The sequence below is a fragment of the Euleptes europaea genome, chromosome 1 (genome assembly GCF_029931775.1).
Source record: "Euleptes europaea isolate rEulEur1 chromosome 1, rEulEur1.hap1, whole genome shotgun sequence".
Taxonomy (NCBI): Eukaryota; Metazoa; Chordata; class Lepidosauria; order Squamata; family Sphaerodactylidae; genus Euleptes; species Euleptes europaea.
The window spans coordinates 99373763-99397700 of NC_079312.1; the positions used below are offsets into that span (position 1 = coordinate 99373763).

General features: G+C 46.5%; 1 protein-coding gene across 1 annotated transcript in view; it reads left to right on the forward strand.

Annotated features, from left to right (window-relative positions):
- The window catches only part of SH3RF2 (SH3 domain containing ring finger 2), a 124074-nt gene that overhangs the window by 53770 nt on the left and 46366 nt on the right, over positions 1-23938 (forward strand). Inside the window, exons 2-4 of the mRNA XM_056859238.1 lie at positions 3382-3651; positions 13249-13344; positions 19290-19598. Of these exons, the coding sequence (XP_056715216.1) occupies positions 3382-3651; positions 13249-13344; positions 19290-19598 (675 nt within the window). The remainder of the gene's footprint in view (positions 1-3381; positions 3652-13248; positions 13345-19289; positions 19599-23938) is intronic.

The following is a 23938-nucleotide window of genomic DNA, read 5'->3' on the forward strand; positions in this document are numbered from 1 at the left end:
GATCTAGCAAAGGCTCCGGATTTGCTCCAGCCAGCTAAATGATCGGGCTTGTTGTGTATTAAATCGGAGGTCCCTGGAGTGGATAAAGTGGATGTTTCAACTGAACAGTCATTTTGCTTTTCACGACTGGGTCAAATATGTATTTTAAAAGGCCGATTCCTCAACTCTCCTGATTTCATTACAAATTTTTTGCCCCTCATACATTTCATTATCATGAAATGGAAAGCACACCAGGATCCAATATATAAAGACCAGAACTGAAATATGGAGGCTCAAATCCAGACTTGAGAAGGATACCAGTAACAGCATTACAGCCTGCTCCTATAAGTCGGTGTGCTGCTGACTCAGTAACTAATAATATAGGCAGGAAGGCAAACCCATACCTCCTTTGCCAGGGATGATTACTTTTTTTCTGGGAAAACAGAGCACATCTTGTCTACTCTGCCTTGCTTTGCAAGTATAATGTTGTTTTCCAGCTGTAGCAGTGCAAGTCACTTCTTGCACTATTGCAATGTAAGCAAGTCTGTGGAACGCGACCCCTCGAGAATGCCAATACACTGTGGCCCCCTTCCAAAGAGTACTTGAATTCACATATGGGAGAGCTGTCATTCACGGCAATGGAGAGAGGAGCTTTGCAAAGAAAGAGGTACAGAGCTGCACTTCCAGGGAAGTGAATGAGGCAGTCAGAACACAGGGGAGCTCTTTATTAACTATGTAAATACACACACTCTCAGTTGTGGAGTATGTCTGAAACAAGAAATGTTTACAACATGCATAGAACTGCAAAATCTCTGCCTAGGTACAAATGTCCCCACCTTAAGTACCTCTCATTTCACCAATGAATCAAACCCAGTTCTCCAGATTAGAGTCTACCTGCTCTTAACCACTACACCAATGAGAGCCAGCGTGGTGTAGTGGTTATGAGCAGTGGGTGCTAATCTGGAAAAGCAGGTTTGATTCTTCACTCCTCCACATGAGCAGTGGACTCTAATCTTGTGAACCGGGTTGGTTTCCCCACTCCTACACATGAAGTCTGCTGGGTGGCCTTGGGCTAGTCACAGTTCTCTCTGAACTCTCTCAGCCCCACCTACTTCACAAGGGGAGAGGAAGAGAAGGCGATTGTACACCAGTTTGAGACTCCTTAAAGGTACAGAAAATCAGGAAATAAAAACCAACTCTTCTTCTTCTTCTTCTCCTCCTCCTCACTTGTGCTAGATTAGAAGGGTGCAGCAATGCTTGGTTAAGCTTTTGACGCCAAAAGGGATTAAGTGTTACTTCCAGTAATCAAGGTTTCTAAACCAGTCCGACAGGGTGGCCAGGTCCCACTTTGCCACTGGTGGGAGGTCTTTGGGGCGGAGCCTGAGGAGGATGTGGTTTGGGGAGGGGAGGGACTTCAATTGCCAAAGCGGCCATTTTCTCCAGGGGAACTGATCTCTATTGGCTGGAGATCAGTTGTAAAAGCAGGAGATCTCCCACTAGTTCCTGGAGGTTGGCAACCCTAGTAGAGTGAAAGGGCAAAAAAGACCTGGGGAAAGGCCACGCCCCTCCTGCTGCCACTCTCCTCACCTAACTGAGGGTGCCATTGCACTCCTGCCAGTCACACCCCACCCAGGCCCCCAGGGCAAAAATGAGTACTGCCATGTTTCTTCCCTCCAGATGCACTACACCTCAGCTGGCAGAGGGTGAAGCCTGGTTCTGGGGTGCCTGCGAACCTCCTTGCCAGCCTAGACACAGTAGCTTCAGAGAACAAGTAATGGCATACGCCTCCGTGCTCGCTGCTCCATACACCCATGCCAGCAGGGTGTGCCAGTGTTTCGCCACACCAGCTGCACCATGCCAACAAAAGGGCAAAGCCAAGCACCGCTGTGCCTTTGTTCCTCTTTATTGGCCTGACCATGGTGGAGCCAGCAAGGAGGAATACAGGTGCTGCTGGCACTGAACAAAGCATGGCATTGCGGTGCCCATGCTACTGTTTACTGGCCTAGATGAGGAGAACAGGCACAGTGGTGTCCAGCTTCGCCCTATGCCAGTGGTACCTGTACCACCCCTAGCGTTGCCAACTTCCAGGTACTAGCTGGAGATCTCCTGCTATTACAACTGATCTCCAGCCAATAGAGATCAGTTCACCTGGAGAAAATGGCCACTTTGGCCACTGGACTCTATGGCATTGAAGTCCCTCCCCAAATCCCGCCCTCCTCATGCTCCACTTTAAAAACCTCTCGCCGGTTGTGAAGCGGGAACTGGCAACCCTACGTTCCCCTCACCAGCTCCACTGTGGAGGTTGCAGGGCTTAGGCCAAGAGCCCACTGAGAGCCAGCGTGGTGTAGTAGTTAAGAGCAGTGGACTCTAATCTAGAGAATCGGGTTCCACACTCCTCCACATGAAGCCTACTGAGTGAGCTTGGGTTAGTAACAGTTCTCTATGAACTCTCTCAGCCCCACCTACCTCACAAGGTGTCTGTTGTGGGGAAGGGAGGAGAAGACAATTGTAAGCCAGTTTGAGACTCCTTAAAGGCAGAGAAAATCGGGGTATAAAAACCAACTCTTCTTCTTTCCCCTGGGAAAGTAAATGGCCATTCTGCCCTGCAGAACAAGTTCTCTCCCACCTTGTTCCTTGTATTTTTTTCAAACATTGCAAATGGGTGCGAAGTCCATCATTTCTTTCTTCCTCCTTACCTTTCACAGCACAGTTACTGGTTAACTTCTTTGAAAAACTCAAATAATAGAAGTAGAAAGAACTGTACAACATAAGGACATGATCCAGGCAAAGTAACTCCAGGCTGTCTTCAGGGGTAGTCCAGGTAAACAGCATTATAGTAATCCAAATAGGAGGTTACTAGGCATGTACCACAACTAAGATGTTGGTCTGACTTTTCATATGCTGAATCCTTTTCTTGTAGGTAGAGGTATAATTGGTGAATCCACTGAAGCTAGTTCTGAATAAAAATAATGTTATACACAATCCACATAACAATATACATTGGTTATGAATGCTATCTTCATATTTTGCATGTCAGGATCTTTTATAAAGCACTATCAAATTATTAATTCTAACACTAAACAGCAAAAATCCAAACAAAGCAATTTTGTTAAATCAGAACTACTATGAGATTCATTTTGAGTTCACAAGATAAATTTCAGACACAGAAAATCACTTGAGGATATAAAGTACTTATTGTTAGCCATTAGAATCTGAAAAGAAATGGATATAAATCAGGAATTACCACTTCAGGACTTGTCATGTTAAGGCGTGTAACCTACAGAATTGTTTTAGCTTCTGGCCCTGATCTTGAAGTCAACGGAAACTGTCCCAAATCACATTGTTCAACATCGCATGAGTTTGTCATGAACGAACTCACTCCTCTCTTTCTTTCATCTGCAGGTTCCTCGAGCTAAAGCCCTGTACAGCTACAGAGGACACAGCCCTGGAGAACTAAGGTTCAACAAAGGTGACATTATTATATTGCATCGACAGCTGGATGAAAACTGGTACTTAGGAGAAATCAACGGGGTCAGTGGCGTTTTCCCAACAAACTCCGTGCAAGTTATCAAGCAGTTGCCACAGCCGCTTGCCCTGTGCAGAGCGCTATATAACTTTGATCTGAAATCCAGGAACAAAAATGATAACATGGACTGCCTGACTTTTCATAAGGTGAGCCTAGCATTTTACAACTAAGGATGGAGACTTCATTTATGCATGCCTTGTTAGCCTCAGAGCAGTGATTCATTCTGACCAATATCTAGTCTCTTGTCAATAAAAGAACACAAATGCGCAGGAAAGTAACAGACATGCTCACTTAGTCAATCACTGCCATTCAATCAAGCTTTATGACGCCTAAGATTCAGGGCTTTCCTTTGTGTGTGTGTGTGGTGGTACTCATCACTACTGAGTACTGACACATTTTTCAAGGATCTCCCAAGTCCTGAAGGGGGAATTGGTGGAAATCAGCACAACCTGATATATGAGTACTGGCACTTTTTAATTAACCCCCACTAAAGTTGCCAGGTCCCTCTTTGCCATCGGCGGGAGGTTTTTGGAGCAGAGCCTGAGGAGGGCGGGGTTTGGGGAGGGGAGGGACTCCAATGCCATAGAGTCCAATTGCCAAAGCAGCCATTTTCTCCAGGTGAACTGATCTCTATCGGCTAGAGATCAGTTGTAATAGCAGGAGATCTTCAGCTATTGACTGGAGGTTGGCACCCCTACCCCCCCCCAAATGCCTAAAATACAGGACTGCAATGGGCAGCCTTTCTGGCAAGTGGGCTAAAAATTCAGTCCAAAGTATGAAATAGTGCTATTGCAGTGTATAAAGTACATAGACTTGAAGTTGGATTTACCACCAATCTGCTGAACTGGAGATCAGGCTCCACAGATGCTAGCAGGAAACTTGGCCTGATTGGGCCATAGTTATACTCCTAGACCCTGCTTCGCCTGTTTAGGGTCCCCAAATTCCTGATGCCTACCCCACTTGCTGTATTTGTGCACAGGTGAGCCACCTGTCACTTTGATACATCCTGACTGTGAACATCTACTTTGTGTGTGTGTTCCTCGAGCACCTTTACCATCCCTGGTTGCAATGACTTTAAGTATCTCTGTAGAAACTGTACAATCCATAGTTATGAATGAAGCTATCTCAGAGGAATAGCTTTATGTCTTTCCCACCAACATAAATTATGACAGAGAGGCAAAAAGCAAGATTTCTCATAAAACTCGGTGCTGAACTTGTCATTGTGGGGAAAAATGTTACCAACCAAACTTCCAAATAAAAAACACTCAGTTTTGATAAGAGAAGGGTACATTTTCAGAAGGGGAAACAGTACCCACATATCCTGAGGCGTATTACCCTATTTTAAATGTCTTACAGCGCAATCCTGAGAGGGGGGGTTAGTTGTGGCAGGCTCGGAGACGACGCAGCTGCAACGCCTCCTGAGCAGCTTGCTGCCAGGTGCAGCAAGCCAAAAATGCTCTTTAATTATTATTTTTTTAAAAAGAAAAACAGTGAAACCGCTCCATAGGGTTTCATGGGACTGTGCCATCAATTCTACAGGTGCAAGTTGGCACCTGCCACAGGGGGCATTCCTGGGGCAAAAGGGCTTAGGGAACATCCCCTTTGGTGCTGGCACCCCAGGAACACCTTTTTTGGCGCTGGCGCAAGCCCCTGCAACAAAGCTATGCTCCCGCAGCAGTGACACCCATGCGAAGTGCTGCTATGCAGCTCCGCACCAGCATAGGTGCCACTTTAGACAGTGTGGCATCTATGCTGGGGCCATGCTGCCTCCAGAGGCATTCCCCCCCCCTTTGTTCTGTGGATCATGGCGCTGTGTGTCACAAAATCAGGCTGGAGTAGCCTAGCATGAGGGCCCGGCTGCCTCACTACATGATGTATCAAATCAGTGGCTGCAAGGTCATTTGGCTAAATAAATTAAGGGGTGTGGCTCCTGAAAAATATTGGTAGTTCTTGTATCAAGATATAGCCTGCATTTGTAACCTATGCAGTACAAATGTAATCACAGCCTGCACCAACTAATCCTATCAGTGTTTTGTTCCATAGTTGCTATATTTGATACATGATCACAATTAGTTCATGTGTTGCGCATTTTTGGGACAGACTTCATGGCATGTGATAGTACCCCATAATCTACAGTCTTTGGCACTAAAGTTCTCCATGCAAGAAATCAAATGTTGTTATAAAGGAAAATTTTTGGGATTGTGTTAGAGGAGAATATCCTCAATACCAGCCAATCTATCCTCTGTATGATAGGGTTAACCAGAGTTTGGGGACCCTTAGGAGCTCACAGGGTACTCCAGGGGGATCCATGAGACTTTTTGAAGGTCAGCGGACAGACCTTCTCTTTCCCATCTGGCTAATGTGAAATCAGAGTCTAAATTTTCTAGGAATTGTTTATTTATTTAGAATATTTCTCTTCAAAGTCCTGCTCAAAGGCCTTACAGTTACAAACCATAAGAACATAAGAAAGGCCATGCAGGATCAGACCAAGGTCCATCAAGTCCAGCAGTCTGTTCACACAGGTGCCTCTAGGAAGCCCACAAACAAGACCACTGCAGCAGCATTGTCCTGCCTGTGTTCCAAAGCACCTAATATAATAGGCTTGCTCCTCTGATCCTGAACCACAGTACTAAAACACCAGCTGTTAGACATAAGCAGCATAAACATATCCATAAAACAGAAGTAGACCATTAAGAAGTTGCTAAGATAAAAATGCTAATTAAAAGCCTGGCAAGCCTCAAGGGGGAGGGCATTCCAGAGGCAAGGTGCCACCACAGAAAATGCCTTGTTTCTAATTACCACCCACCTCACCGCTGAAGGTGGGGGCACAGAGAACAAGGCTTGAGAGACAGATCTTAACTGGACCGTATGGGAGGAAATAGGTGGGGGGCTGTCTGTTTCAAGGAAAAGAGGGCGTCTCCCTCTTTCAAAGGGCAGAAGCTCATAGGGCTGCTACCACCCATGATTGCCTAGTTTCCTGAATGCCCTGAAGCACTAGCCAGAAAATGTATTCAGCCCTAGGAACTCTAATTGACTGAGTGGCTCCAAGAAGGTACACGTCACACAAAACAAAACAGAAATCCAGTGGCACCTTAAAGATTAACCGTGTCTATTCAATAGACTAACACGGCTACCGCACTGGAACAATTCTAATGCAGTTATCATAGTTTCTTCCTGTGTAAAATTGAACTGGTTTTAACTCTATTTTCCAATGCAAAGTATTTCGGCATAGAGAAAGAGATTGCACTCTGCATCCATAGACGAAAATAGCTAGGGTTGCCAACCTCCAGGTACTACAAGAAAAGAAGGCTCAGTGCTGTAAGGATAATTGGAGCAACCCAAAACAGCACTATAACACTATAAAGCAAATAAGTGAATTTTATAAAGTGCAAAGTGAATAAATATATACAGCATATACAAAGGGAGTACAAACAGATACAAAATTTACAATAACAATCCAATAAGTATGACTTATCAAGAGGATGCCAAGGATCCTGATTCAACAGATAAGTTCAAGTAATCAACCAATTAAGGTATCATTTGATATTAGAATTTTTTGAATCATTCAAATTCTTTTTAGGTTGCAGTTATTGGAACAAAGCCACAGGAAAAAGATGTCAGACGTGTTGTCTAGATCAGGACCACGTTTCGCATATGGCTTCTTCGGTGACCTGTATCTGTGTATCAAAAATGCATGTATTCAACTAATAAATCAACATTTATAATAGTCATTAAAACATTATTTAATCAATAATAAAAAGACTATGCAAGCATAAATATTCTTACCAATAATAGATATAAGTATAAGTGCCTTAGTAGGTGTTGTCTCATAGGGACCGCAAAGATTTGTATCCAGGTCTCCAAAAGGACAGAATAGTCAAGGAAAGATAAGGATGGTATTTAAAAGTAAAAAGGATTTGGCTCTTAAATGATCGCAGCTGTAGCAGACAGGCTCAGAAAAAACTCAGAAAAAAGGGTTCTTAAAGTGATGCTATCCTAAAAAACAGGAATAATCTAATTCATTGTTTAGACCATTGGGAGACAATGTTCCCATAAGGAAAATAAGTTTAGTCTCCATTTGGTGCAGTGTTTTTTGGATATTTTGCGAGTCATAGGGTCGACCACGGAATTGCCATAAAACACAAAAGGAGAAATCCCTATCTCCATGTCCTTTTTCCAAAAAATGGGCAGTGAGCGGGGCTTCTAAATTTCTGGAGCGAATTCTAGAAGAATGTTCAGAGATCCTGATCCTCACGGGACGTATGGTGCTGCCAATGTATTTTAACCACATTTACATTTACTTTTGCCGCCAGCAATAGGACATCATCGTTGTGGTACGTGCTCAGTGTGTAATTTATGCCTTACAGTTAAAGAGCTCACATCTACTACCACTGGTTTCCGTTTTTTTCTAAAACATTTCTTTAATTGTGCTTCAAAAAATGTTGTTTATTGCGTGGAATGTAAATGTGGTTTAAAATACATTGGCAGCACCATACGTCCCGTGAGGATCAGGATCTCTGAACATTCTTCTAGAATTCGCTCCAGAAATTTAGAAGCCCCGCTCACTGCCCATTTTTTGGAAAAAGGACATGGAGATAGGGATTTCTCCTTTTGTGTTTTATGGCAATTCCGTGGTCGACCCTATGACTCGCAAAATATCCAAAAAACACTGCACCAAATGGAGACTAAACTTATTTTCCTTATGGGAACATTGTCTCCCAATGGTCTAAACAATGAATTAGATTATTCCTGTTTTTTAGGATAGCATCACTTTAAGAACCCTTTTTTCTGAGTTTTTTCTGAGCCTGTCTGCTACAGCTGCGATCATTTAAGAGCCAAATCCTTTTTACTTTTAAATACCATCCTTATCTTTCCTTGACTATTCTGTCCTTTTGGAGACCTGGATACAAATCTTTGCGGTCCCTATGAGACAACACCTACTAAGGCACTTATACTTATATCTATTATTGGTAAGAATATTTATGCTTGCATAGTCTTTTTATTATTGATTAAATAATGTTTTAATGACTATTATAAATGTTGATTTATTAGTTGAATACATGCATTTTTGATACACAGATACAGGTCACCGAAGAAGCCATATGCGAAACGTGGTCCCGATCTAGACAACACGTCTGACATCTTTTTCCTGTGGCTTTGTTCCAATAACTGCAACCTAAAAAGAATTTGAATGATTCAAAAAATTCTAATATCAAATGATACCTTAATTGGTTGATTACTTGAACTTATCTGTTGAATCAGGATCCTTGGCATCCTCTTGATAAGTCATACTTATTGGATTGTTATTGTAAATTTTGTATCTGTTTGTACTCCCTTTGTATATGCTGTATATATTTATTCACTTTGCACTTTATAAAATTCACTTATTTGCTTTATAGTGTTATAGTGCTGTTTTGGGTTGCTCCAACCTCCAGGTACTAGCTGGAGATCTCCTGCTATTACAACTGATCTCCAGCCGTTGGAGATCAGTTCACCTGGAGAAAAATGGCCGCTTTGGCAATTGGACTCTATGGCATTGAAGTCCCTCCCCTCTACAAACCCCACCCTCCTCAGTCCAGTGGACTGAGCAGCTCTTTCCAGGTTCCTTCCCACCCCATTTATAAGGTAAAGGTAAAGGTCCCCTGTGCAACCACCAGGTCATTCCTGACCCATGGGGTGACGTCACATCCCGACGTTTTCTAGGCAGACTTGTTTACGGGGTGGTTTGCCAGTGCCTTCCCCAGTCATCTTCCCTTTACCCCCAGCAAGCTGGGTACTCGTTTTACCGACCTCAGAAGGCTGGAAGGCTGAGTCAACCTTGAGCCGGCTACCTGAAACCAACTTCCGTCGGGATCGAACTCAGGTCGTGAGCAGAGCTTGGACCCACTCCATTTAGCTGGCCTCTATCTAGAAGTTAATAACCAATAAGGAAGTTTCTTGCTGTGTTTGGTCCAAAGTCCCTTCCAATCAAAGGGCGACATTGAACAGAAACTGGGTCAGGACATTTTGAGTTGTGGCACTAGAGAATCACCTCTCCTGAGGACTGACCTTGGAAGTAGTAGACATACAATAAATTGTTCTTAAGCATGCTTTTTAAAGTGTAGGTGTTTTGTTTTAAGGACGTATTTGTTTGAGGCTTTCTGCATGTTGTTTGAAAGGATTTGTGTGTGGCAAATGGCAGAGGGAGAGGAGGTGAGGGCTTTAAGGTCAGAACTTTTTTTACTCAAAGCAGGGGACTTCCCATTGCTAAAGTCTGAGAACAACACTCTGCATGTGTCCTCAAGAAATTTCCCATTTGTCTCAGCGCTTGTTAGGGTTGCCAGGTCCCTCTTCACAACTGAATGTAGGTTTTTGGGGCAGAGCCTGAGGAGGGCGGGGTTTAGGGAGGGGAGGGACTTCAATGCCATAGAGTCCAGTTGCCCAAGCGGCCATTTTCTCCAGGCGAACTGATCTCTGTCGGCTGGAGATCCGTTGTAATAGCAGGAGATCTGCAGCTAATACCTGGAGGTTGGCAACCCTAGTACTTGTGTTAAGCATAATTAACAGATTGCCATTGGTTTTTCCTAGGCGTGTGTCCTTTAGCATCTGGGGGAACGACGAAGTACATTTTGGAGGGCAAATGAGCAGCTAACTCAAAATATAGTCATGAGCAAACCTCGTGGTGTCAGGGGTTTACGGCAGCGTTGTGGCAAACTGAATGATGAGGTCAAGAAGTGCTTCAGGGGTGTTTCCACACAGCACTGAAATCAGGGTTGGCTTGGAGGAGAGCTGTGGGAGGACAGCTGAGCGATGGAAAAGTCAGTTGTTATCACAGCCTGGGATGTGAAGGAACCAGCTGCGAAAGCCAGTTTTCGCTGCTGCATCTGCTGCGGCTCGTTTCCACAGTATCAACACTTTTGAAAGCAGCTTTCGGCAGCACTGAGGGGAACACGGGAGACAGTCGAAAGGGACTGTTTCTTTTGGTAGCAGACATTGTCCCCAATACATGCCATCTGGTTTGGTTTGGTTTTTCCTCCAATTTCCGTTTCTTCATTTGTCTTTTTAGTTTCGGTGGTTATTCATTTGGTTTGTTTGCTGTTGGAGGCAGTGCTCATCTCTACTCCTACAGCCCAGTTGAAAATTCTGGGATTTAGGCCTTTTACGCGGGGATGTTTCCCCGAGGTCACCCCCGCTGACTGCTTCGGGGCTTCCTTTTGATTATGCGTGCCTTATCTGCCCGTCAGAGGTCACCTCGCCCTCCCTGCACGTTTTGCTCGCATTTTCCAGATTTTGGCTAAAACAGCATCTGGAAAACACGGGCAAAACGCGCGGGGAGGGCGAGGTGACCTCTGACTGATGGAAAAGGCATGCATAATCAAAAGGAGGCCCCGAAGCAGCCAGCAGGGGTGACCGCGGAAACCTCCCTGCATGAAAGGCCTTACTGATCTACATAAAACAAGCAGATGCCATTTCAGCAAGGAAAGAGGGATATACTACCGTACCTATGGCTGGCAACATTAGCTAAAGTTTATTTATTTATTTATTTATTTATTTATTTAAAGCATTTCTATCCTGCCTTTTGACCCCACTCAGGTTCTCCCAAGGGAATGGAAACATTTCTCTGCCAACGCATTGCTGAAACCCCCCACAGTCAAAAGGGTTCACTGCCACCTTTTCACTACAACCACAAAACTGACCATAGCAATGTCTCTTCTTCTCATCAGTGAATCCACTGATCTGTAACAAAGTGCCATTTTCTTTGTTTTTGAAGTTCTGTGCATAGGGTTGCCAACCACCAGGTACTAGCTGGAGATCTCCGGTTATTACAACTGATCTCCAGCCGATAGAGATCAGTTCCCCTGGAGAAAATGGCCACTTTGGCATTTGGACTCTATGGTCCTTCCCCTCCCCAAACCCCACCCTCCTCAGACTCTGCCCCAAAAATCTCCTGCCGGGGCAAAGAGGGGCCTGGAAACCCTAGCTGTGCATAGGATGGAGCATCCTACAAGGGGTGTAAAAAAAGTCCTCACTTTTCTTGGAGTTTCAGAATTGCATAAGACTGCATCTTGACTGTAGCTGTGATTAAAGCTGCTTTCAAACCTTGCAAAACAGCTCATATCCAGATGCTGTTTTTCTGGCACACATAGAAATCACAAGCTTCGTTTAACACTAAACAATTATCACCTTGCAGTCTTAGCAATAGGGCTGAGCCAGGTTTGTTGTGGTTTATGGATTTTGTAGCCGAAAGTGAGATTTCAAGAAGCATAAGATTTTCTCCAAAAGAATAGGGCCTCCCCAAGACAAATAAAATCCTTTTTTCACTTTAGGGAAGGGGAGGGATACTGCTAGAATCCACATATGGCTGCAGTTTGCCTGCATTTTAAGGGAGCCAATTTAGGGGAAGTGATCCCCATTGATATGCAGAGCACATTCCAACTCTCCTCTTGCCAAGCAAAGAGCTGGATAGATCTGTAGCTCGGATCACCTTTTGAAATGACTGCTAGTATTGCCACCGATATAAGGGAATCTTCCTGCAATGCAGTGCTCTATAGCAGAAGCAGAATTTGCTCCCTCTCCTCCCAGTTGGAAATGGATTGCACTTTACATAGAAGAGGCAGCTATTTTTACCTTGGCAAAGTGCTCCAGAAAATTCCCTGAATTGAGGAGGCCTTTACATGGAAGATGAGTTTTTCTAAAAGAATGTTGTATTTCCACTTGGTCATGCTTTACAGATTCAGCGAGCTCATCTAGTCAATAGGGTTGCCAGGTCCCTCTTTGCAACCGGCGGGAGGTTTTTGGGATGGAGCCTGAGGAGGGCAGGGTTTGGGGAGGGGAGGGACTCCAATGCCATAGAGTCTAATTGCCAAAACGACCATTTTCTCCAGGTGAACTGATCTCTATTGGCTGGAGATCAGTTGTAATAGCAGAAGATCTCCAGCTAGTACCTAGAGATTGGCAACCCTACTAGTCAATAGGCTTACCAGATCCCTCCTCTCCTCCTGTGGGAGGTTTTTGAAGTGGAGGTGAAGTGAAATTGTGCGTGCGCTCAGCTGCACCAACACAATTGCGTCACTTTTGTTTTACACCTGGAAGTGCTGCATCGCAAGGGGCCTTTTACCACTCAAACTGGGAGTTTGAGTGGTAAATGGCCCCTTGCGATGCAGCGCTTCCGGGTGTAAACCGGAAGTGCCGTGGCGCCATGGGCAGGCGCGCATGCTGGCAACCATCTTCCCGCAATTGGCCCCCTGCGGATCAATTCCATTTGGGACTTTCCTAGCCACATGCAGAGTTGAACTTAGCAAAATTCTGATTTTTTTTTTAATTGGCTTAATTAAAGGTTTGTAATAGGTTGAAAGCCCCTGGAACCATCATTTCATACAGGTTCTGGACTGCTACCGTTAGTTGAGAAAAAACTGAATGTACCTTTCAATGCAATTAATGTGTTATTATATTTAAATCACTTCTGTAGCTGTTGATTGGCTCCCCTTTAAAGTCTGTGAGATTGTTCTGAATGAGCAGAAAGATGTGTGGGACATCTGGATGGGAAAGAAGGCTGTGAGATTGGGAAAATGAATATGTCCGAGTGTTTAAATTTATAAAAATGTGTGAATACCACTGTGTATTTCTCCCGCCTTCCTATGTTCCAATGGTATACAAGCCAGAGTTGGCATGGTTCATCTCTCACTATAATGCAGGTGCTAACCCATCTGTTATCTACCAAGCACAGGCCAGTATGTTGGTAACCATCTATTATTCGCTTTCAGGGTGATATAATCACTGTAATCAGCCGAGTGGATGAGAACTGGGCGGAGGGGAAATTGGGCGACAGAACTGGAATTTTCCCCATCTTGTTTGTGGAGGTAAGGACAGTCTTATTGAACATTCACAAAGTACTAAAGCTGCCAACATTTGTACGTACATCACTTAATCTCAAGAATGGTCTTTATGAGCAGTAACAGCCAATGAGTTTTCCTGATCAGTGCAGGCAGGAGGAATACTGGAGGCTTGGCTGGACACTTCGATCAATGGGAAGAGGGGAAAGAAGAAAGAGAGAACTGAGCTGACTGCAGAGCTGAAAATAATGGGTGGGAGCAAGCTTTTAACATCATCTGAAAACCACAATAATATGGCATTTATTGTGTAGTTTATTATTTGTATAAATGTGTATCCAGATTGCTGGGCAGGGCTTTCACGTTTTGAGGCTAATCGCCACTAGGGTTACCTGGTCCCTCTTCACCACCGGCGGGAGATTTTGGGGTCAGAGCCTGAAAAGACCAGGGTTTGGGGAGAGACTTCAATGCCATAGAGTCCAATTGCCAAAGTGGCCGTTTTCTCCAGGTGAACTGATCTCTATTGGCTGGAGATCAGTTGTAATAGCAAGGGATCTCCAGCTAGTACCTGGAGGTTGGCAGCCCTATGGGCAAGGCTTTCAGGTTTTGAGGCTAATAGCCACAGAGGCAGGTGTGAACAAGCCTGAATGTCTTCTCTTTATTTCTCCTGGATGAGGAATAAATGCCATTCCCAGTAGAAGCCACATGAATTAGGGTTGTGGAAGTGTTGCTTAGCTCCCACAGTCATCAGCTGCCTCGTGGCTAACCAAAGGAGACATTAGTAGAGAGCCTTTGGTTAATCATAGGTGAGAGAGACAGATGTTGCTGGTAAAGGGCAGGGTAGTAGGGAGCCAATGTGGTGTCGGCGATTGTCTCCGCACTGGACCTCGTAAGAGCATGGGCCTAATACCCATCGTACCTCGTACGGCCCTTTCCACGGGTTTTTCTCTCCTGGCCCGAAGACACGTCCCTTAACTAGGACCCGGGCACCTACCGTTAGCTGGCGTTCCTTGGTCCCCACATCATACTGCTCTTTGTCGGTGGTCTGCGCTCGTTCCAAATTCCGGGTCGCCAGGGCCTGTGCGATCCGTAGTCGCTCTTGCAGTTGCCGCACATACTCCTGAACCCCCTGTCTGGGCTCTGCGCCCATGTTGCCTATCAATTGCCCCGACACTAGCTTCAGTATCCCTCGCGGTTTCCTCCCGTACAGGAGTTCGAAGGGAGCATAACCGGTAGAGGCTTGGGGGGTTTCCCTGATCGCAAACAGCACGGGGTCAATGAACAAATCCCACTGATTCGGGTATTCCCCGGCTAGCTTCCGTAACATTGATTTGAGGGTCTGGTTTAGCCTCTCAACCAACCCATCGGTCTGGGGATGGGCCACCGCCGTAAATACCTGTCGTACCCCTAGCACCCAGCACACCTGTCTGGTTACCGCAGCTGTGAAGGAGCCCCCCCGGTCTGTCACGATTTCCCTGGGAATCCCCACCTGTGAAAAGAACCTGACCAAAGATCTACACACCCTGGAAGCCTGCATGGTCCGCAAAGAGATGGCCTCTGGGTAGCGGGTGGCATAATCGATGATTACCAACAAAAACCGGAACCCCCACAGGGTCCTAGGAAGCAGCCAAACAAAGTCCATGGCAATCCAGTCGAAAGGGGTGTGGATGATACGCAGGGGATGGAGGGGGGCCTTGGGGGACCCTCTCCCTTCCCACAGCTGACAGCGGGGGCATGACCGGCAGAATTGCTTCACCTCCCGGGAGACTGTGGGCCAGAAGTATTCGGCCTGGAGGCAGGCTAAAGTGTTTTTAACACCCTGGTGACCCGCCCAACTATGGTCGTGACTGAGCTCCAGCAGCTGGGGCCGATAAGTAGAGGGGACCAACAATTGCCGGGTTTTGCCCGTGCCACTGCGCACCACCCGATACCATACCCCTCCCTCTTGCCGGATCTGAGGCCACCGATTGGCCCGGCGGTCATCGATAATTCGCCTATCACTTACTGCTACCACTTGCGCAGCCCAGCCAGCAATGGATCCTGGCTTTGTGCCTCCCGAAAGGTGAGGTCTCCGTGCCACTGCTGTATCTCTCCAGTTGCTTGCCCGAGCGGGCCTCCTCTCACCGGTGCTTCGTCCCGGTTGGCTCGCGAGGGGCCTGGTTGGGCGCCATCCTCTGCTTCGATGGCCCAGTTGTCATTCGGACGTGTCTGCGGGCGAGTGCCTTTCAGCATTTAAGTGAAGAAAGGGGCATCCCTTCCAACCAAAATAGGATAAGGGAGTCAGGACACCCGCGCCACCTCCATCTTATACGGTCTGTCCTGCCATTTCACTTGGATGCTCACCACCGGGTACTGCTCCACATGACAGTGGAAGCAAGCGACGGTAGCTACCCGGAGCACCAGGAGGCCCTCTGGTAACAGGGAAGTGAGGGGGACTTGGGGCCCCGGTCGGGCGTGGCCTCCCCGGATGCTTCCTTCGGGGCCTCTTGGTTGTCCTTCGGGTCGCCCCAGGTCTCGGGAGGGGTCTCTCTGGTCCAGCCCCAATATGTTTTCTAGGAGTACCATGGCCTCTTCCAGGGTTTTGGACCGATTGCAAATGATCCAGTCCCGGGCCCTTGGGGGCACTACTTGCACCAGTTGTTCTAACACTATCCGATCCACAATAGCCTTACTCTCGCTGGACTTGGGTTGTAGCCACCAGTAAGCGGTGTGTCGCAGCGCATTCAGAAAGGCTCGGGGCGCCTCTCCCCTCTTCCAGCCTAGGGACCGGAATTTGTGGCGGTACGTTTCCTCAGAGATGGCATACCGTTCCAAGAGACACGCCTTCAAGCGATCATAATTCCCGCTCTCCTCCTTGGACATGGCTTTTAAAGCCGCTTGTGCGGAACCCGTTAAGTAAGGGCCGAGAATGATGGACCACCGGTCTTTGGGCCACCCTGAGGCCTCGGCCGTCCGTTCGAAGGCCTCGAGGTACCCGTCCACCTCGTCGTCGGGTCCCAACTTCAACAGGAGTACTGCCGGCATCCGGACTTCCGGTCCTGGGGTTGTCCCTCCGGCTCCCGTCCCTCGTCCTGTCTCCAAGGTGCGGCACACGTCTCGGACTAGGGCGGCTCGGGCCTCTAGACTCTGCCTGGCCATGTCCTGCATTATCCAGGCTTGAGAATCTTGTTGCTGCCTCCACATGTCCTGCATTAGGCGGCTCTGCTGTTCCGTTAGCCACTTGCCAAACTGGTTTAGGTCCACCGAGGCGCCGGCTGGGACTTCTCCGGGTTCCATGGTGTGGGCCCGGGTTCCCTTAGGCCACGTCAAGGTGGGTGGTCTCAGTACGGGCCAGGTAGGTCTCCAGCCTGGGGGAGGGGGGATTTTGGGCGGGGCTCGTAGGCTTACCGCGCCCCTGCCCGCATTCTCCACCACGTTGTCGTGAGGGGACTTGGGCCTGGGCGCTGAGAGGGTCTCTGGCTTGGAGGATGCTGGGGCTGAGACAATCTCTTCCGCCTCAGACCAGTCCGAGGGGAAGTTAGAGCTCGACTCTCCCTCAGGCGTCACCAGATTGCCGCAGGACACACCTTGCGGGCAACCTCTGGCATGTATCCTCCTCGGCAGTCAGACTTCTCTGGCCTGCCTTATATACCCTCCAGGCCAGAGAAGTCTCTCCCAAGCTCCGCCCCTAGCCCGCCCCCCGGAAGTCCATATAAGGGCTGGAAGGCGTCGCCTCCCAGCCTCGAGAAGCTGGGTGCGGACCACGCCTGTTCCCCGCCCGAGCCCACCCGCAAAACAGCTGGGCGGCGGGGAGGCCGGCTACGGCCAAGGCTCCACCCGTGCCGCGGCGGCGGCCCTCTCTTCCCTCGGCCGGCCCACAGCAGCTTTGGCGGGGCCTGCGGGTCGGCGGCCCGCGGCTCCCACGGTGGCTCCGGCTAGGCCTGCGGGTAGGCGGCCCGCGGCTCCCTCGGCAGCTCCGGCTGGGCCTGTGGGTCGGCAGCCCACGGCTCCCGTGGCAGCTCCGGCTGGGCCTGTGGTTCAGCGGCCCGCGGCTCCCGTGGCGGCCTTGGTCAGGCTCCCTCCCCTCTCGCCGGCCCGGTGAGGTGCTGGGGAGAAAGAAAACCCCGGTGACTCCCCGCCCGCGGGAAGACTGGTGAGTGTGGGGGCTGGGACTCGGCCCGGGAAAGGGGTTTGGGGGCCCCTCCCGGGACAGGAGATTTTTGTGGTAGAGCCTGAGGAGGGTGGGGTTTGAGGAGGGGAGGGACGTCAATGTCATAGAGTCCAATTGCCAAAGCAGCCATTTTCTCCAGGTGAACTGATCTCTATTGGCTGGAGATCAGTCGTAATAGCAGGAGATCTCCAGCTAGTACCTGGAGGTTGGCAACTGTAGTGTACTGCCATGGTGTGTGCACTGCAATTGTGTGTGTACTGTGACATGAATTGTGCATTCTGAAGGACATGCCACTGTGGTTCACTTAATCTCCCAAGGACTTTTACCTGTTTCTAAAAAAAGTACTGTGGGGTCCTTTCGTGGGTGCATCCAGGTCTTTTTAGGGATCTAAGTCCAAACTGGTAACTTCAATGTAAACATACTGCAGTACACCAAGCAAGACTATCCAATTGAAAGTATGTATGTTAGCAAAGATAGTAGATAATAAGGGCTTTCAAGATTGTCTGTGCCAAATGGCTAAATATGTCAACGGTTATCAATGTAATATAACAGTACTGTAGACAACTAAGCCGTTCGGTTGTAAAGATGATATAAATGGAGAGCTGCTGTCAAATGGTATTGCCCTGATCCAGCTATAGCCCTGGCAACTAGTTGCATGTAACAACTGGAGTCTGCACAGTGAGATGCATATTCCCAGTTGCCTTCGAAAGATCCACCCAGCCAGTTCAATATGGCTCAGGTGAGCACTGGGATTGGAAATGTGCAAGGTGACATTCGTGTGTATTATCTCTGCTTGCAGAAGACAGTTTATGTACATTGATTATTCTGGCAGGACAGGGTTGCTTATTTTTACAATGTGGAACTGCTTTGCAATTGCTTTATATCTAACAAGCTTTATTTTTTAAAAAGGTTAATATTACTGCCAGACAGTCGCAGTAGAATGAGAAGCCTCTTGACTGTATCCGGATGTCTCTCCAATATTATTGTCCACAGACATTTCTATTTACAGATGAGACAGGCACAAGAGTCCTCATGTTATTCTGTTGTAACATGGGAAGCATGTCTAGACTTGAGGCTGATTCACATTTGCATTATTTAGGCAAAAAAGTCACCATAAATTGGCTTTCCAGTGGTTTTTGGGATGACCTTGTGAATGCAATGCCACATGTCCAGATCATAATTCACTATGCCTTGCAAATAGGGTTGCCAGATCCAGGTTGGGAAAGACCTGGAGATTTTGGGGGTGGTGCCTGAGGAGGCAGGGGTTTGGGGAGGGGAGGGATATCAATGCCATAGTCCAATGGCCAAAGCAGCCTTTTTCTCCAGGTGAGCTGATCTCTATTGGCTGGAGATCAGTTGTAATACTTGGAGGTTGGCGACCCTACTTGCAAAACATTTGAAAAGTAGGTTGAACCGTGAAACGGCAAACCACAATGCATCAGATCAGTCTCACGTTCAGTATGCTAGGTTATCACTAACCCTATTCACGTTAACATATTGAGGAAGACATTAAATCAAGTAACTCCTGGAGCTGGGAGCTTTAGAATATATGAACACATGAACCCATGAAGATGCCTTATACTGAATCAGACCCTTGGTCCATCAAAGTCAATATTGTCTACTCAGACCGGCAGCAGCTCTCCAGGGTCTCAGGCAGAGATCTTTCACATCACCTACTTCCCTAGTCCCTTTAACTGGAGATGCCGGGGATTGAACCTGGGACCTTCTGCATGCCAAGCAGATGCTCTACCACCAAGCCACAGCCCCTCCTCTATATGGTCTTCCTCAGCCTCAGATGTCACACTTTCTTTTTTTTCTATTTCAGCCCAATACAGCAGCACGACAGCTCCTCCAAACAAGCAAAAGTCTGCAGTCTTCACCCTTACGGAGATCGTTGCCTAGAGCAAAATGCATGGAGTCCCCTGCTTTATTCAAAGGGTCAGATTCTAGAAGGAAGAGCATGAAGCAATTCTCAATTACAACTGCCTTAAATACTCTCAACAGGATGGTCCATTCGCCCACAGACCGGCAGTCTCTGGAGATCAGCTCTCCAGTGCTCATCAGCTCCAGCAATCCATCTGTGGCTACCCAGAACAGCGAGAAAACAGAATTCCTGTACAGCACCCCCGTTCAGGTAAATCCAGATTCATTTTTGGTCCAGCTTGTAAGGCAACTTCTGGTGGAAGAACTAAGCCAACAAAAGCTTAAGAGTAGGTGTTGTGTATACACATTTTTTGCTAGGCGGACATGTGGTGGCTTTGAAACCCAAACTTATCTGCCTCAGAAGCATTATCCTAGGAAGGATTAACTCTGGTTTCTAAAGATTTATATCTGTTGTGGCAGGAACTCTGTGCCAGAACTCAGACAAGCTGTGGCAAACTCATTGGGCTATGGCCAATGAGGCCCAGGATACATCTGTTCTTTCTTACAGATCTGTTTATTCCTCATAAAGTACATTATGTTTATGTTTTTTATTTATAAAACTTTTGAGTCTCCTTTCCCATTTAAAATGCTTGCTCCAATCTGTGTAAAAATGCCAGAAATAGAGTTGAAACAAAAGTCACAGACATTACAAACAACAGAGAATCCAGACCACTCACTAATACAAAAGACTGCAAATACCTAAGAGCAAAAGGAGGTTTTTTGGTTGATTGGGAGAGGACCATCCTAAAGTGACATGGAAGAGCACTCCTGAGGATGAACTCCAAGAGGGGAAAGGCCCTGCTGTGCACCTTCTATAATATTGTGTAAATCAACTATGTAGAATGCATAGTGGGCCTCATTTGGTAAACTAAACAGACAGGAAAGAGCACATGTTCCAGGTCTGATCGCTCAGATTCTCACAGTCTGTAACCTTCATGACTGTGTTTACCGGTACTTCTTTTAAGGCTGTCCCAGGCAAACCCAAGAAAAAAAGTTACCACAATGGGAAATCACCAGGCGGTAGGGTTGCCAGGTCCCTCTTCACCACCAGCGGGAGGATTTGGGGGCGGAGCCTGAGGAGGCCGGGGTTTGGGGAGGGGAGGGACTTCAATGCCATAGTGTCCAATGGCCAAAGCAGCCATATTCTCCAGCTGAACTGATCTCTATCGGCTGGAGATCAGTTGTAATAGCAGGAGATCTCCAGCTAGTACCTGGAGGTTGGCAACCCTACCAGGCGGATGCATGAAAGGCAGCACTGATTTACCTTCTTTGAGCTTTGGCCAGAGACCATTTCCCTTCTGGCACAGGCAGCTAAAGCCCAGCATTCCTAACAATGTAATTCCTTGGATTGTTCAGTAAGTCCTCATACATGCCAAACCATAATTTCCCTCCTGACCCCAAACAAAGCAACTATCTTTTCAAGTGCCACTAATATTCACTTACAAGCATACCTTGGAGATATTGTAGGTTTGGTTCCAGACCACTGCTATAAAGCAAATATCACAATAAAGCAAGTCACGTGAATGTTTTGGTTTCCTGGTGCATGTAAAAGTTATGTTTACACTATACTGTAGTCTATTAAGGGTGCAATAGCATTATGTCTAAAAAATAATGTACTGTAATAATAATTGAAAAGTTTGAAATATTGAGAGAATGACCAAATGTGACACAGAAACACAAAGTGAGCACTTGCTCAAAAATTCAATATCTGCAGTGCGCAATAAAGCGAAGCGCAATAAAATTAGGTGCACATGTATTTATAAAACATTTACGTCTCCTTTCCTTATATACAGCTAGATCTGAATCCAGTAGCACCTTAGAGACCAACAAGATACCTGAGAAAGGAAGTTTTGACTTTCAAAAGCTCATACCCGGAAACTCTTGTTGATCTTTAAAATGCTGCTGGACTCAAATCTAGTCATTCTACTGGAGGCCAACATGGCTACCCTCTGAAACTTTCCTTATAAAGTAGGGTTGAAGGTAGAAGAAAAAGACAGGCAGGAACAGTGGGAGTAGATAGTATGGAAGGATTTGTGCATGCATCCACTGGAAAGATGGTGAGCTTTGTGATGGGGAAATTACAAATTTTAGCTGGGTTTAAAGAAGTGGTCCAAATCACTACTAACAACTAGAGTGGAAACTCTTTATTGATTGATCATGATCAAGGAAAGCATCTATTCCTAAGAAAGTTCAAGATGCTGACATTGTTCATCTTTGGTACTTATAGCAAAGTTTACATCACAAGAATGCAGCAACATATAACCAATCAATCCATCAAAACCAACTCTTCTTCTTCTCCATTGTACGTTACAAGCTCAACACAAACTGCTGACTACTATAGTTTAAGAAAAGAGGATATGGGTTAAAGGTCAGTTTGCCCTATGAGGCAAGGAATGCAGACTTTTGAAGACTTCAACTAAAAGCACAGATAACAGTGCTGGATCATCACTGGGTTAAACATTCCCCTCAGTTCTTTACTTGGCCTTCACAGACCTGGCTACACCATGGCTCACTCACATTTCACCTTTTTCTCCTTCATTTCAGAGCACCAGTCACTTGTTAAAGAGATGAAGAGGCCTAGATTCCATTATATAGAAGAAGAGTTGGTTTTTATATGCCGACTTTCTCTGCCACTTAAGGGAGAATCAGACCGGCTTACAATCACCTTCCCTTCCCCTCCCCACAACAGACAGCCTGTGAGGTAGATGGGGCTGAGAGAGTGCGACTAGCGCAAGGTCACCCAGCTGGCTTCGTGTGGAGGGGTGGGGAAACAAATCCAGTTCACCGAATTAGCCTCTGCCTCTCATGTGGAAGAGTGGGGAATCAAACCCAATTTTCCAGATCAGAGTCCACCGCTCCAAACCACCAATCTTAACCACTGCACCATGCTGGCTCTCATATAGGTACCTGGCTCAGTCAAAGTGGCCATTGCCAGCCATACGTTAGAGGGGATGCGCACATAGATCTAATCAAACACAGGGCTGCATGCCAGATTGGAGCAATTTAGTTTAATTTTTGTCAAGGATTAAATTCAACTAAAAATTTGAATGCTTAGCTGTAAGAACTGTTTGACAATGGAATACACTAGCAAGGGAGTTTGAAACATTTTTTTTCTTGGAAGCCTATACACTAAAGCCTATACTGATCATGTCTTACTAAGGTGATCCTATATTAGCTTATATTAGATGATCCATTTGGGTCTCTTCCAATAGCCTAAGAGTAAATACATGGAAGTATTTTCCATTGAAATCCATAGGATTTACAGTAAAATTGTTTTATTTTTAAGCAATGGGTTGAAGTTGGTTCTTGTAGGTTATCCGTGGTCTTGGTATTTTCTTTCCTGACGTTTCGCCAGCAGCTGTGGCAGGCATCTTCAGAGGAGTAACACTGAAGGACAGTGTCTCTCAGTGTCAAGTGTGTAGGAAGAGTAATATATAGTCAGAAAGGGGCTGGGTTTGAGCTGAGTCATTGTCCTGCCAAAAGTACCAAAAGGAATGGCTAATCATTGTCCTGTAAGTATCAAGATAATGTGCTAATGAGGGTGTGGTATGTTAATATGGAACCATTGTATCCTGAAGGATCTGTTAACATGTGAAATCCAAAGCTAATCTGCATGGCTATTGTGGACTGTAGTCTTTGTTAGTCTGGAGGTTTTCAGGACAGGAAGCCAAGCCTTATTCATTCTTAAACTCTCTTCTTTTCTGTTAAAGTTGTGCTGATGTTTATGAATTTCAATGGCTTCTCTGTGCAATCTGACAAAATAGTTGGTAGAATTGTCCAGTATTTCAGTATCTTGGAATAAGACCCTGTGTCCTGTTTGGGTCAGTCCATGTTCAGCCTCTGCTGATTTCTCAGGTTGGCCAAGTCTGGAGTATCTTTCATGTTCTTTTATCCTTGTTTGTATGCTGCGTTGTGTGGTCCCGATGTAAACGTGTCCACAACTGCAAGGTATGCGATATACTCTTGCAGAGGTGAGGAGTATATCGTCTACCTTGCAGTTGGACTGACCCAAACAGGACACAGTCCACAATAGCCATGCAGATTAGTTTTGAATTCCACATGTTAATAGATCATTCAGGATACAGTGGTTCCACATTAACATACCACACCCTCATTAGCACATTATCTTGATACCTTTGATACTTTTGGCAGGACAATGACTCAGCTCAAACCCAACCCCTTTCTGACTATATATTACTCTTCCTATACACTTGACACTGAGAGACACTGTCCTTCAGTGTTACTCCTCTGAAGATGCCTGCCACAGCTGCTGGCGAAACGTCAGGAAAGAAAATACCAAGACCACGGTTTACACAGCCCGGATAACCTACGAGAACCAATGAACTCTGACCGTGAAAGCCTTCGACAATGGGTTGAAGGTTCATGTTTGGGGTCAACACCTCCACCCAGCCCCCATTTACCCCAGGGGACTTCAAGCCCCACCAAAGGCAAGCAATGCCAGCAAGCCCCAAGGCTGGGAAAGTTGACTGTCAGGTTGCAGCTGGGCATGGCCTTGGTAGAGTCTACTCAGGAGTCAGCCAGCATGAAGGA